Source organism: Ovis aries, chromosome 11 (assembly GCF_016772045.2).
Source record: "Ovis aries strain OAR_USU_Benz2616 breed Rambouillet chromosome 11, ARS-UI_Ramb_v3.0, whole genome shotgun sequence".
Lineage (NCBI taxonomy): Eukaryota > Metazoa > Chordata > Mammalia > Artiodactyla > Bovidae > Ovis > Ovis aries.
The window spans coordinates 34,009,708-34,024,883 of NC_056064.1; the positions used below are offsets into that span (position 1 = coordinate 34,009,708).

At 58.1% G+C, this 15,176-nt stretch overlaps 2 protein-coding genes across 2 annotated transcripts in view; one reads left to right on the forward strand and one right to left on the reverse strand.

The window, feature by feature from the left end:
* FAM83G (family with sequence similarity 83 member G) overlaps nt 1-3,538 on the forward strand; it is a 31,259-nt gene extending 27,721 nt beyond the window's left edge. The window contains exon 6 of the mRNA XM_027974812.2: nt 584-3,538. Coding sequence (XP_027830613.1) covers nt 584-991 — 408 coding nt within the window. The 3' untranslated portion in view covers nt 992-3,538. The remainder of the gene's footprint in view (nt 1-583) is intronic.
* Nucleotides 1-13,628, reverse strand: part of SLC5A10 (solute carrier family 5 member 10) — a 56,590-nt gene extending 42,962 nt beyond the window's left edge. The window contains exons 1-8 of the mRNA XM_027974813.3: nt 12,343-13,628; nt 9,319-9,390; nt 8,963-9,067; nt 8,601-8,660; nt 7,858-7,962; nt 3,221-3,326; nt 2,877-2,957; nt 1,128-1,333 (exon numbers count right to left, since the gene is read on the reverse strand). Of these exons, the coding sequence (XP_027830614.1) occupies nt 1,128-1,333; nt 2,877-2,957; nt 3,221-3,326; nt 7,858-7,962; nt 8,601-8,660; nt 8,963-9,067; nt 9,319-9,390; nt 12,343-12,456 (849 nt within the window). The 5' untranslated portion in view covers nt 12,457-13,628. The remainder of the gene's footprint in view (nt 1-1,127; nt 1,334-2,876; nt 2,958-3,220; nt 3,327-7,857; nt 7,963-8,600; nt 8,661-8,962; nt 9,068-9,318; nt 9,391-12,342) is intronic.
* Between the last annotated feature and the right edge of the window lie 1,548 nt (nt 13,629-15,176).

Below are 15,176 nucleotides of genomic sequence, written 5' to 3' on the forward strand. Positions count from 1 at the left end.
CGGGTCTGCCTCCCAGGAAGTCTGTCCCCGTTCACTCCACTGTGGCTGGCTGGGTCGACTCCCGGCCAGGTGGCCTCACTTCCAGGGTGAGGTCCTCGGGCCATGGTCCAGAATCAAGGACAGTGGTGAGGCCAGTGCCCCTGAGGGCCCCTCCCACCCGAGAGCTGCCTGAAGGTACCCACAGCCCTCAGGCAGGCAGGGCATCATCTGCTTCTGCCCAGGGAGGGAGCGTGGCCCCCTGAGGCCACCTGGTGCCAGCTTGGGAGGGGGACCCCGCCCCTAGGCACCAGAGACCTGGCCCGGGTGGAGGCCTATCTGACCCCTTACAGATGGGGGAGGTGGGCAGGGGCTTGGGGAGGAGCAGGCGCTGGCCTTGATATGACCATAAGGGCAGGATCACTCCCGTAGTACCTGTGGGGAAACAGGCACGGAGGAGGGAAGGAAATGTGTCCAGGACCCCCAGCTGGTGGGGGCCAGGGCCAGAGAGCTAAACCAGGCATGCTCGCTGCAGGCCAGAGCCCTCACGAAGGGATGGAGCTGCCTCCAGCCCCCTGGTCTCACCTGTCTGCTCTCTCTCTACCAGGGCCAGCGGTTTCACCACTACGGAGCCCCTGCCTCAGGCACCAGGGAGAAAGACGGCTTCCCGCGGCCATTGAGGACCCTGGGACCGCCGCGGTTCTGCCCCACTGCCGATGGCACCCAGAGCTCCAGCAGGAAAGCAGGCCCAGCTGTGGCAAGCCCCCAGCACTGGCAGGCCAAGAGCGGCCCAGGGCCCCGCATGTTGCCGGGTCCTGGGAGCCCAAGGCCAGCCCGAAATGCCAGTGCCCTGGCCAACAGCAGGGCCACCGAGGAACACCCCAGCCCCTTGGGAATCCCGTACTCCAAACTGTCCCAGTCAAAGCACCTGAAGGCCAGGACGGGTGGCAGCCAGTGGGCCCCATCTGACTCTAAACGGCGAGCCCACGCCCCCCGGGACCGCAAGGACCCCTAGCACCCCGTGCCCGGGCCACACCGTCCATGGCCTCTGCCCAGCCTGGGCTCACTGTGCAGGGGTTCCTGGGCCACCCACACCTCCACAGGCACCCTGGAAGGCAGGAATTGGGGAGGGCGGTGACATGGACCCTCACCTGATCAGTGCACCAGTACCAGGCGGCCATGATGGTCAGGCCGAAGGTCATCCCAGTCCACGGGAGGTCCCCAGTGTGGGGGTCTCGGAACATGTGCATGGCGTCTGCCCGGGGCACGTGACACGTGGTATTGGAGATGGTCCTGGATGGGACAGCCCGGGCATAGGCCTCTGCCAGCTGCTCGTACCCGCCAATCTGCTCGAAAGCTGCAGGGGCGGGTGGGATGGTGATGGTCAGTGGCCGGTGGCTGTGACTCCCGGCCCCACTGCCCTCGTCTCACAAGTAACTCAGGAGTCTCACAAGTACAGGAGACTCAGCTTTTTCCCATTACCTTTCCCAATGTCTGGAAAGGTGTGGAGACAGAGGGTTTTTTTAAAAAAGTGAATTCAAAAGACTATTTTATTTGTATTTAAAGTAATATTAAAGGAACATTTTGCACGTGGGCACCCCATGTCCTGCAACCTCTGGATGCCCGTCGGTCAGGAGGGGGCCCCCTGCTAGGCTCACGGTCGACTCGAGGACGCAGCTGCGTCTTTTCCTTGGCACTCGAGGACTTTCCCCGGTAGTCGAAAGGGCTAATGTCCTGACCCAGGGGCTTCCAAAGGATGAGACTTTGGTGGAGCTGAGTGGCTGGGGGGCAGGGTGGGTGTGGCTCTGAGACGGGAAACAGAGTCCCGAGAGGGCAGGGGAGCCACCAAGGCCACACTGCCAGCCAGCTGGCCAGAGCCGAGATCATGTTCACCACTCACTGTTCTTTGTCTGCCCTGGGGTCTGGCCCAAAAGTGAAAGTCCCTCAGTTGTGCCCAACTCTTTGTGACCCCCATGGACTATACAGTCCATGGAATTCTCCAGGCCAGAATACTGGAGTGGGTAGCCTTTCCCTTCTCCAGGGGAATCTTCCCAACCCAGGGATTGAACCCAGGTCTCCCGCATTGCAGGAGGATTCTTTATCAGCTGAGACACCAGGGAAGCCTGTGGCTTTTGCTTTGTCTGTGATCACTGCCCCACCACCCCTAACCAGACTGGGCCTGGCTGCCCAGGTGCTTTCCTGCAGTGGGCTCTGGGGACACAGGCCCCTGGTCTGTGAGGAGGCAGGTACACAAAGCCCAGACAGCCCCAGGCCCCGCTCCCCACCCTCTCCCCACAGCCCCCAGCATCATTCCCACCCAGAGCCCAGGCCAGGCCGAGGTGAGCGCTCAGAGCAAAGGTACAGACACTAAATAAGGGTCCTAGAGTCTGAGTCTGGAAGAGACTGTAAAGGCCTCTGTTTGCCCTCTATGGGCTCCTCCTGGCTCTTCTTGCATGCTTCCCAGGTTGAGGAGCTCACTACCTCCAGGACAGACCCCAAGCTTACCCCTGTTCCCCTTTCTTCCCACCCTGCCTTTGTCCTGCCTGCCACAGCACTTCTGGGGTCTTGTACAAGGTTTCAAACAGTGGGGGCAGATGTCCAGGCAAGTACGTGGTCTCCCAGTGGTGTGGGGGCACACCACCCACAGCCCCACCTCCCATAACTGACCCAGCGTGGATATGGATGGCCCTGCCTCCTGCATCAGCTCTGCAGCCAAACACCAGCTGGCTTGAGCTGGTGACAGAAGTGCCACAGGGCAGCTGGGGTGAGAGGGGAACAGGCTTCTGCCACTCAGGGGAGGCTGGCAGGGGGCTGAGGGCCCCACAGCCTGGCCTTGTGGGGACACCCACCCCCAGTGCCGACATGGGGGCCTGCTACATGGATAGGCCCACGGCCCTCACCTTTGATCGTCAGGATCACGGCCCCCGCCACCATGACGAGCGTCTGCAGGGCGTCTGTGTAGATGACAGCAGTCAGGCCCCCTGCAAGTGGAGAGGACAGAGCTAGAAGCGCCTGGCCTCGACGGGGGAGGAATGGGGGAGGCAACCGAGCTCTGGGAGGGATAGCTGTCCCACACCCATGCCCCTTGCTCTTGCATAGGTGGATACAGCAACCAGGCTGGCTGAGCAGCTGCAGAGGCCCATGTGCCTGGCTCAAACTGGCCAGGTCCCAGGCTACAGGAGGAGGTGCCCTGAACCCCCACCAGCTAGCCTCCCAATTTCCCGTGTGTCCCTGGGTGCTGCACCTGCGATGGTGTAAAGGGCCGTGATGGCGAGCATGATGACCGTGGACAGGTAGAAGTTCCAGCCCAGGCAGATGTGCACGAACAGGGCCCCCGCATACAGGTCGATCTGGGGAAGTGAAAGAAGCATGTGTAGAGGCCCAAGGTGACCCCAGGACCCAGAGCACCACGCGTCTGCCCAGTGGCCTTGGTGCCTCATTGACGAGGAAGGGGAGACCGCCTCACCCACCAGGGGCTGTCCTGAGCAGGGGTGCATCCTGGCTGTAGACAACGGTGGGCAGGGGACATTGTGGATGTTAATAAAGTCCTTAGCAGCCTCTACCCACCAGGGAGCAGCTTGTTGTTCATTTTGGCTCCTGCCTGAGGATGGAGGAGAGTCCTGGAGGGCTTCCTGGGGGAGGAGTGGGTCTCAGAGAACAGGACCCTGTGTCTCAGTCTCCAGACCCACGTCTTTCTATGTAAAATGGGTCCCTATGGTCTGTTCCTTGTTAGGCAGGGCCCCCGAGAAGAGACCAGACTTACGCCGGGCCAGGCTGGGGGAACAGGGGGCCGCTCTTGCTTATTGAACCCTCCCCATGGGGTTGAAACTGAAACCAGGACCACGTCTCAGGCTGGAGCTTATTCCCAGGGGCTGAACTGGACTCAGTCCTGCCATCCCAGACTCTGGGGAGCACAGGACAGTCAGGGCTCTGGGGTGAGCCTGAGAATATCAATGCTGGAACAGGCCTTACAGACCATACACACACACCTTCACTGTGCAGTGGGTGCCTGGAAAAGGAGGGAGGATCCCGTTCTGTAGGACCTAGGGGCTAGACCAGGGGCCCCACCCCCCAAGTGTCCAAACCTGCTTCACGTCAGGAAGATACCCCAAAACACAGCCTGTGGGGCCAAGAGACTTCTGAGAAGGCTGGGCAAGGCCACGGGTCAGCTGCCACATGGGGGACAGTCTGCGTGAGACCAGAACACCGGCCCAGCTAGGGGCCCAGCAGTTCTGCTGAAGTCAGGCTCTCAGACCCCTGTTTACCCAGGATCCTCCCCTCCCCTCTCCTGGAGCAGAGACCAGCCAGTGTGGGGATGCTGACAAGCTGCTCTCAGAACAGTGGCCCCTCACTCTGCCCCCACCCCTGGCAGTGAGCCAGTGCAGCCCAAGCTGAGGAGCCCAGAGCTGTTGAATATAAGAGCAGGAAGGTCTCTCCAAGCCCCACCCCTCTCACCCCGCTCCATCAGACCAGGAACAGGGAGGTGAAGGGACCTCCCCATGGTCAGGCCCTGGCAAGTATCAGAGATGGGAGTGACCAGGCAAAGGGAGCAGGGGGCTGGTTCTAGAAAGTAGAGGAGACACAGGTTCTATCCCTGGTCTGGGAAGATCCCACAGGCCTCAGGGCAACTAAGCCCGTGCACCACAACTACTGAGTCTGTGCTCTAGAGCCCGGGAGCTGCAACTGCTGAGCCTGCGTGTCTAGAGCCTGTGCTCCACAACAAGACAAGCCACAGCAGTGAGAAGCCCATGTCCTGCAACTAGAGAAAATCTGCACAGCAACCAAACTCCAGAACAGCCAAAGAAAGAAAAAAGACCCCTCCCCAGACCCGAGTCACCTTGGAAGGGAGCCCTGGTCTGTGTGCCCAGCCTTCAGGCTCTGCCTTTAAGCCCAAGTGACTCTGGTCACGCCAGACTGGCTGCTGATCCATGCCCAGCACTTTGCTGCCTCCAGGCCTTAGCTCAGCTAGGTCCCTCCGTCTGGGAACGTCCCTGTATCTGCATCACTCAGGACTCAGCCTGCCCCCGATGCCCTGCTTCCCAAACTGCTCTGCAGCCCAGGGACTTCCTTCCAAGAGTAATGGTTGGGCGGCGGGGACAGCACAGGCATGGGTGTGGAGGTGGGACTCGGGGACCCTGCGTGGCCTCCGTAAAGGCTCCTGGTGCTGCTAGAGGCCAGGAAAGTGTGCGGTCAGCTGCAGGCTCCAGGTTGTCCCCCAGCCCCATCAGACCTCTCCTTCTGCTGAACTCTGTCCTGGGGGCCCAGGCGAGCTGCAGCTAGGTAGGAGCTAAGAGCCCTGGGTCTGTGACCCTGGTGAGCGGGTCACCTTACCTCCTGAGCCCCACGGACCCTGTCTGTAAAGTGGTGGGGGGTGGGTGTGGAGCACCACCAGCACTGTGCTCAGCCCCCACCAGCCCCCTGACCTCTGCAGACCCAGAGCAGGGGAAGCCAAGGTGGGGCAGGTGGGACCCCTGAGGGAGCCGCTCCACTCCACAGAGGGGCGCACAGGCGCATAGGTTTGAAGCAACTGGCTTCGAGCTCCTGAATGACCCAGGGCATCAGACCGGGTTTCTCTACTGTCTAGAGGTTAAGTGACCGGCCTGGAGCACACAGTGATGGAGCTCGGCTACCCTCCAGCCTTTAGGCCCCCTGGGGTCATTTGGCGGTTCTCTCTGCAGACTAGTGTCCCTGCCTGGGGCTGGCAGCAGGTGGGCCCTATGGTCTCTGAGCAGGCTGGAGCTGAGGTCAGTCCTGGGCATGTGGACACACAGGGCATTTCAGGGGCTCCGCCCAGTGGGGTCAGGGCCTCAGGGGCCCTGCTGGGCTCCAGAGCTGCAAATAGCTTCAGCCCAAAGCCTTGGTCAGGGGAACCCAGTCCCTCCAAGGCCTGGCCTGGCAATCAGCATTCCCCCTGCTTTCCTCCCGCTTCATCCATGCAGCCCCAGCCTCAGTGCAGAAACCCCAGCCTTGACATCAATGGGTTCCCTCCCATTTTATAGGTGGGTAAACTGAGTTACCTGGGGCTTCCCCAGTGGCACTAGTGGTAAAGAATCCACCAGCCAATGCAGAACATGAGGATTTGATCCCTGGGTCTGGAAGATCCCTTGGAGAAAGCAATGGCAACCCACTCCAGTATTCTTGCCTGGAGAATCCCATGGACAGAGGAGCCTGGTGAGCTACAGTCCATGGGGTCACAGAGAGTTGGACACGACTGAGCGACTGAATGATGACAACTGAGTCACCTCATCACAAAGTGGGGCAGTGATCAGCCCTCTGGGCTCCAACCGTGGTCTCTGCCTGATTCACCGAGACCACTCCCTAGGTCTCCATCGTCTTGTCTGTAAACAGGGCTGTGCACAAAGTGTCCTCTAAGGACTCTCCCCACTTACTCCCCCACTGTTCTGGACACCCTGCCCAGGCTCTGAGTATGAGATGTGAACTCTGCCTCAGAGCCACCAATAGGACAAATGGGCTGGGGGACCCTTACGCCCAGAGGTTGGCCTTGGCAGACCCCACCCTGGCCCCTCGCCTCTCACCCCTGTCTGCTCAAGTGCATCCTCTGGTGGGGGAAGATGGCGGCACTAACACAAGCCTGACGTCACCTGCGCAAAGCCCCTGGGTCCCTTGGGCACTCAGATCCCTTCCTCACCTCTCACCAGCCCTCTGGCCTGGGATGGGAGGGGCCCCCAAGAGCGACATGCAGCCTCGGTCTGGCTGTGTGACTGCTGGTCAGTCCCAGGCCCACTGCTCCCTGTCACCCCCAACCGCCTCCTCCTCTGGTCCTGAGGTGTCTGACCCCTGGGGTCTGAGCCCCCCACCATGACCACCCCCAAAGCATCCCACACCACCCCTGCCTCCTTGGCGTTTGCCCTCCCCATCAGCATCCTTTTCTCCACTAGACCCCAGCTCTGTGCCACCCAGCAGGAACGCTGCCTTCTCTTCTGAGGTCCATCCCCTGTGTTACATCTGCACCCCCCCACCGTGCTGAGTCCCTGCTTCCTGAGGGGCGGGGGCTCAGGAGGGGCAGGAGAGGGAGGAGGAAGCACATGGAAGCTGTCCTGGAGGGCAGCAGCGCCCCCTCCAGGAGAAAGCCCTGGGGAGACCCTCTTTGGAGAAAAGGCGGGGCCTGCTTACTAACCAACCCCTCCTCCGAAACCCACTCCCACCCAGCAGGGGCCTGGCAACCCAGGTGGAGGCCTGGCTGAGGCGAGGCTCCCGGGGCTCCAGGGGCTCCCAGGGTAGTGGAGGAGGAAGCCCTGGACACCCTGCAGAAGCTGCCAGGCAGGAGGGAGGAACCAGGCTCGGTCTGTGCAGGGACCGCTGTCCACCTCTGAGCCTTGCCAGAGCTGGAGCGGCTGGATGGCCTCTGGGGACAGGCTGGTGATGGGGATTCAGGAGGGAGAACACAGGCCTGGAGTGGCCATGGAGGCCCCATGGGCTTGGGACCAGCTCCCCCCATCCTGGCCTCAGTCTCCCTCCCTGTGAGACCCAGGGTGTGGACATGATGTGCCCAGCCAGGCCCCCCAGGGAAAGGGGGGTCAGCCTGGCAGTGGAGCTGACAGCCACTTGCCACCTTGGGCCAGAGACAGAAGGCTCTGGGCGCCCCCTAGTGGGCACTCCTGGCTGGCCAGAACCGGGAACCAGAGCCCAGCCAAGAACCCAGGGGCAAAGCAGGAGTCACAGGGCTGCATTCTGCCTTCCCAGGACTCTGGTGCAGCTGTGTGATCCTGGGCAAGTCAATGTGCCTCTCTGGGCCTTGGTCTCCCCAGCTGTCAGACAAGGAAGAGGCAAATCAGGGGCTGTCAGGTCGCTTTGAGGGCCCCAGAGCAGGGATGTTCCGGCTAAGCTGGCCAGAAGCTGGTGGGGGAAGGGGTGGCTCACCGATATCTTGGTGAAGACGGACAGCAGCAGCGACAGGACAGACAGGTACATGCGAATCCGCTGGCCCCCGTAGCGCTTCTGCATGTATTCAGGCATGGTGACGATCTAGGGGCACAGGCCGCGGGGCTAAGCTCACTGCTGCAAGGCCACAGCTAGCAATTAGGCCCGGAGCATCTCACAGCCCCAGCACCAGGCCTAGAATTCTAGGCTTACACTTCCAATCACATGGTGAGGGGCTTAGGCTGGGCCGTAGCAGGCTGAGACTGGAGGGATGCATGGGGGGCTGTGGCTGGGGGCAGGGGACAAGTTGGAAGGCTGTTATAACAAATCCAGGTGAGCTCTGGCTAGATGGGGAAGTATGAGACTGAGACATCCAGGAAATGTGAACCACCGGGCTTAGTGACGCCGGCTGGGACTAAAGAAGCAGCGCAATTGAGGATGCGACTTGCAGCCCAGGTGTGCAGCCTGTGTGCTCAGGTAGATGGAGCATCCTCCTCCAGATGCAACAGGCAGGTACAGTAGAGACCAACAGACAAGGCACCTGGGCTGAGGGCCCAGGGGACCTGACTCCATGGGTTGATAGGAACGTTAAGCAGGACTGGAAACAAACCCAGAGCTGAGACTATGGTTTCACTTACCAACTCATGTGCGAAGCCAGGGGTCCTGCCCATCACCACCACCCACTCCACCCCAGGCCCAGCTGTCCCGAGGCCCCCAGCTGGGCTGTCCCTGAGCAGACTCACCTCCGAGGAGAGGTAGATGGGCACAAACACCCATGCCAGGGCCAGCAGCACATAGGTAGCCTGCGGGGGACCAAGGCAGGTAAGGATAGGGACATACAGGGTCAAGAACTGTCCTCGCCTCCTCTCTGCAGCCCTGAACACTAAGGATGATGGCCGAGGCTCAGGGCTCCCTGCCTGCAGCATTCTGTAGACCCGACTTCCCCATCAACCCTGCCTGCCTGGATCTTGGCCTTCCGGGTTCCTGGGTACTGCCCCTCGCCATGGAGGGGTGGGCTCTGATGAGCACCATCTAGCACCTATCAAGGTTGCTGCCCACCCCACCCCACTCTCACCCACAGCGGACACCCTCCTCTGGAACTCACATTCCACTCGAAGCCGGCCACCGCCAAGCCTCCAGCCGCTCCCGAGCCCGCCAGTCCAATGAAGAGGCCCGAACCCTCGCTGCTAGCAAAGAGGGAGGCTCCAATCTGGAGGAGAGAGAGGGGAGGAGCTAGCATCAACCCTGCCCTCTCCATGCCTTCTACCACCTGCCCCCCCACCGCTGCTCAGGGACCCCTGCCGGCCTCGGCCCCATCTCTGCCTCCTTGGCCCGGCCTGGGGTTGACCCTGGGTGTGAGGAGGACACAGGCAGTGACGGCAAGAATGCAGATGCAGGCTGACCTAGGGGTCAGATGTGGCCCCCGTGCAAGGAGGGGTGGGAGGGGTTGGGGGCACTCACCGGCCACCACGTCATGTCCCGGCCGGCCAGGAAGTAGCCGCTCACTGTGTTCCTGCTGGCCCGGCAGGAGGACTGCAAAGACAGGGGCAGGAACTGGAGCCTTCGCTGGGCCAGAGGCAGGGAAGAATGGGCTGCTACTGCAGGAAATAGTGCACTGGCTCCCCAGAGAGTGGGACACACAGGTGTCCCAAGACCCAGCAGTTACATCCCGGCTACATCTGGGAGAGCTGAGAGCAGGTGCTTGGATGACCCCCACAGGGCTGCTCACAGCTGTGTAATGCACCGCGTCCTGAGGGTGGAAGCAACCTGAAGGCTCATCAGCTAATGGATGGATGGACGGATGAACAAACATGCAGCCACACCACAGACCATCGCCCAGCCCCCGAGAGGAAGAGGCACCACTACTTGCTGAAACACGGGTCCATCAACATGCAGGCCTGGTTCTCCCAGACTCCACCTGCCTGCTGTCTGCTGCCCAGATGGTCAGGATGACTAAGCTGGTTTGTCTGGGCCCACCACTCGAAGCTTCTGATATGACTGCTGGCTGCCTGTCGCACTACACCCCCCTGACCTCTGCTTTCTCTCTGTGCTCATGATCCAGCCACACTGAACAGAGTACAGTCTGAGGACTCTCACCATCTTGCCAGGATGGCACGTCCAGCTGCGTAGGTGGTGCACTGCACAACCTCCGGAGCCACCCTGGTCTTAGCCCCTGCTTTTCTCTGTCGTGTTCTCTTATCCTCAAGGATGTAATAGATGTTGCCAACGGCCTTCTCACATCATTTTCCCTTCCTACAAGGGCCTCATCTTTCCCAGTGGTTGACTGAGTGGTCCTGACTCACTCCAGCTCCAGGGGTCCCAAACCACCTAAGTCACAGAGCCTGTCCCATTCCTCATGTACTCTGCGTGTACTCAGATGTACTCTGCATGTACTCAGATGTACTCTGCATGTAAGTTAAATAAACAGGGTGACAATATACAGCCTTGATGCACTCCTTTCCCAATTTTGAACTAGTCCATTGTTCCATGTGCAGTCCTAACTGTTGTTTCTTGACCTGCATACAGGTTTCTCAGGAGGCAGGTAAGGTGGTCTGATATTCCCAACTCTTTAAGAATTTTCCACAGTTTGTTGTGAGCCAAAGGCTTTAGTATAGCCAATGAAGCAGAAATAGATGTTTTTCTGGAATTCTCTTGGTTTCTCTATGATCCAACAGATGTTGGCAATTTGATCTCTGGTTCCTCTGCCTTTTCTGAATCCAGCTTGTACATCTAGAATTTCTCGGTTCATGTACTGTTGAAGCCTAACTTGAAGGATTTTGAGCATGACCTTGCTAGCATGTGAAATGAGCACAATTGTCTGGTAGTTTGAACATTCTTTGGTATTTCCCTTCTTTGGGATTGAAATGAAAACTGACCTTTTCCAGTCCAGTGGCCACTGTTGAGTTTTCCAGATTTGCTGGCATATTGAGTGTACCACTTTAACAGCATCATCTTTTAGGATGTGAAGTAGCTCAGCTGGCATTCCATCACCTCCACTAGCTTTGTTCGTAGCAGTGCTTCCTAAGGCCCACTTGACTTCACACTCCAGGACGTCTGGCTCTAGGTGAGTCACCACACTGTTGTGGTTATCTGGGTCATTAAGACCAGGAAATAAATTAATAAATAGTAATGATTATATTTTTTAAAAGAAAGCCTCCACTGCAGGGGCCCCTCCTCTGACCCCCAGCACAGTGCTCCCAAGAACACAGCATACTATGGTTGGAATGGATTTTCACATCCACTGGGCTCTTGTGCTCCTTGGAACAGCTGTGAGAGGCGAGTATACAGATCTACGGGGTGTGTTTAAGGAAATAGGAGGTTAAGTAACTGTTCCCAGAACACACAGACCCAACTTTCCTGACACTCAGCACTGGGCTGCCTGAGAGTTACTATTTAATCACAGGAGAATGAATTCCAGTCAGTGCGGCTGTTACTGCCACCAGCCCCTCCTCTGCCTCCACCATCATCTCCACCGCCGCCCACCCCACCGCCTCCACCCCTAGCTCCACCACTTGCACTTTCTACTACAGGATCGACAGCAGCAGCAGGGTCCCTTACATGTGGTCACCTCAAGTAGAAGACCTCTCCCATTTGGGAACTTGGGACCTAGGACCAGGCAGGTGATACATGTCTTACAGATAAAGACCCTGAAGGTCGAAAAGCTGAGCAACTTCCAAGGATTCTAGAACTGGGGGCATGGCCAGAGAAGATAAGAGGGGCCCCTCGTTCTCCAGCAGGAGAGGAAGACCACTGCCAGTCAGGGCTCAGGGGTGCCAGCCGGGCGAGCTCTGGAGACAAGACTGGCTGGCTTGTGTCCACCTCCCACCCAGGAGTAGGAGTAGATGGAGGAGGCCCTCCCCTCCGGGCAGGGTCCTGGGTTCAGTGCCCAAGTCCCTGCCCCCTGAAGCCCTGGGGTTCACCTGCAATGGGGCTGAGCGGTGCAATGCGCACAGCACCTGCGTAGCGGTTGCCCCACTGCTGCTGGAGCCTGTGGTGACCGAAAGCCCTTCTCTCTTCTCAAAGGCCGAAGAAACTGGCTTATGAACTAGGCAAGGTTGGCGGACACAGCGTTGTTAAAACAGAGACCCCAGGCCCTGCATGCCACTGCCCCGCCCTGGATTTGGCTCAGCTGGTGTGGGAGCAACCAAGAACCCTTGTGATTCTGTGAGGCCATCTGACTTCGGAGGGGAGGCCAGAAGACTGCGCGCTGCGCCAAGCGCCCAGCTTATCAGCCGCACAGAAGCCCCCAGCGTCCTGCTCGACCTGCCCTTAGAGATACTTCCTGTTCCTCACTTTAGAGACTTGAGAATCTGTCGCCAAAGAGAGAAAGGGGCTTGGTCAAGGTCTCCGGCAAATCTTCCCGTGGCTGGGAGGAGGGCCCAAGGGCATCAGGCCTCCAGAGAGAGGATGCCATGCCCAGGGACATTCCGGATGTTTCCCACGCCCCAGTGCCCGCCCCAGCCTGTGCCACCACTGTCCTCTCACCCATATGCCCACGGCCACGTTCAGGGCAAAATACACGGTGATGATGGCAATGTCCACTGTGGTCAGCTGCGGCCTGGGGGTATGGGGGTCGCTGGTGGAGTTGTCCACAGCCATCCTGCAGCAGGGCCGGCTCTGAGCGAGTGGGACTGAGGGCTGGACCAGAGCAGAGGGCTTCCTGGCAGGCAGTAAATTTATGATTAAACCAGCACGGCGGTGACATTCCAGCCCACGGTGCACGCTTCAAAGTGCAGCTGGGTCTTCTCCACCCTACCCCCTCCCCTGCCCCATGGGGACCGCTGGGGGAGGGGCACCTCTTTACACACAAAGGAGACTTGGGAAATGTAAAGGGGTCTAGTGGACCCAGAGGAACCAGAGTTGTCCCAGAAAGAAAGGGCTTGTTACCGAATGCATGCAATTCAGGTAAGGAGCAGGAGGGTTGGGGGCAAATGCCCCTCCTCTGGGGCTACTGCCAAGACAGTATCCCTCGGCAGTGACTTGCATCTCTTGGGTCACTTCCAGCCACAGCAGTCCTGGTCCTAGAACGTGCTTTGTTGGACACTAGAGGCTTGTCATCACATTTCCTGTCCTCTTTTCTAGACCAGGCCCAAGAGCACCTTCCTGATCATCCCCTTGGGTCCCCTTGTCTCCCAGCACCACAGATACTGGGCCCCACATTGAGCAAGCATCTGCCAGAGGCTGGGCCATGCTTAACCTTTCTGCTCACTGACCCGTTCTGCGCTCAGAGTAAGTGCTGTGTGTCACAGTCAGGGAAGGAGGCGGAAGGGTGGCCACCTGCCTCCATTCAGCCACTTGAGGGCCAGAGCTGGGCTTCGGCCCCGTACCCAATCCTAGATGCTCTGCAGTGGTGGCAGTGATGGCTTGGGTCCACTATGTCCCTCCTGCTCAGATGCTTGCTCACTGATTAAATCAGTGTGTGCAGCTGGGCAGCTCTCGGTGACATGGCCCGTGGCTTCACAGAGCATTTGGAGTTTACCCTAACATGCAGCCCTTCCAGAAGTGTTAATGAGTGAGTGGCTGGCACTGGGAACACGGGCTTGCAAAGCCAACCGTGACTGTTACTTGGTAACCGAGGCGGAGGGTTTGAAGATTAATTCCCCTCACATGCAGGACTCGACTGGGAAGAAGTAAGTCGCTGCTTACGGTGGACTCAGGCAGGCCCAGACCGTCCTCTCCAGCCACCCTCACCTTCAGCCAGCTAGGTTCTCAGATGTCTTACTCATTGTTGGAAATGCATCGTGACTCAAAAGGTCACTTCGTACTGCAGAGGGACCCAACTGGGTAATGTCCAGATTTATTAAACTGGTCTCCTAAAGAGGAAGTAGTTGAAAGAACAGTCTTTGGTCCCCTCTCCATAGCCTGGGTCTCAGAAGGAAATATACCACTTAGACAGAGTCCTCCACCCCCTCCACTGTCTGATCAAAAGACCTGGGGAGAGACGGCCGACATGCGCTGATGGATGGGGCCAGGGGGAGGGTGGCAGGGTAGGGAATGGAGAAGAAATTCCACACAGCAGTCCAATCGCAGTCTACACTCTCCTCCAGCCTCCATTGACCACACTCGCAGATCCAACTCCTCTGGGCCAGCTCACCCAGGACAGGAAGACAAACCTCTGTCCAGCCAAAAAGTCACAACTGGTGACTGCACATGGACACACCATCACCATCCAGAGTCCAGAGTTTACATTAGGGTTTATTCTTGCTGTCGTGTGTTCCATGGAGAAGGCAATGGCACCCCACTCCAGTACTCTTGCCTGGAAAATCCCATGAATGGAGGAGCCTGGTAGGCTGCGGTCCATGGGGTCGCTAAGAGTTGGACACGACTGAGCCACTTCCCTTTCACGTTTCATTTTCATACATTGGAGAAGGAAATGGCAACCCACTCCAGTGTTCTTGCCTGGAGAATCCCAGGGATGGGGGAGCCCAGTGGGCTGCTGTCTCTGGGGTTGCACGGAGTCAGACACGACTGAAGCGACTTAGCAGCATGATGACACACATCCATCATTACAGTATCACAGAGCATCTTCACAGCCCTAAAAATCTAGGCTCTGTGTATTACTCTCTCCATTTCCCCACCAACACTCGATCTCTTAGTGTCCACAGTTTTATCTTCTCCAGACCGTCATATAGTTGGAATTACATAGTATGTAGCTTTTTTAGGGGAGAAGGCAATGGCACCCCAGTCCAGTACTCTTGCCTGGAAAATCCCATGGATGGAGGAGCCTGGTGGGCTGCAGCCCATGGAGTCACAAAGAGTCGGACACGACTAAGTGACTTCACTTTCACTTTTCACTTTCATGCATTGGAGAAGGAAATGGCAACCCACTCCAGTGTTCTTGCCTGGAGAATCCTAGGGACGGGGGAGCCTGGTGGGCTGCCATCTATGGGGTCGCACAGAGTCGGACACGACTGAAGTGACTTAGCAGCAGCAGCTTTTTTAGATTGTCTTTCATTTACTAAGATTCATTTTAGTTTCCTCCACATTGTTTCATGGATTGATAATTCATTTCCTTCTGCTTGAATAATATTCCATTGTCTGAAGGCACCACAGTTTATCAATTTACCTGCTGAAGGACATTTTGATGGGTTCCAAGTTTTGGCTATTATGAATAAAACTGCTATAAAACTCCATGTGCAGGTTTTTATGTGGACATAAGTTTTTTACTCCTTTCAGTAGATACCAAGGAGCATCACTGCTGGATCACATGGTAAGTGTGTTTAGTTTTGCAGGACACTGCCCAACCATCTTCCCAAGTGGTCATTTCTGTATCCCCACCAGTGATGAATGAGCTCCTGCTGCTCCATCTTATCAGCATT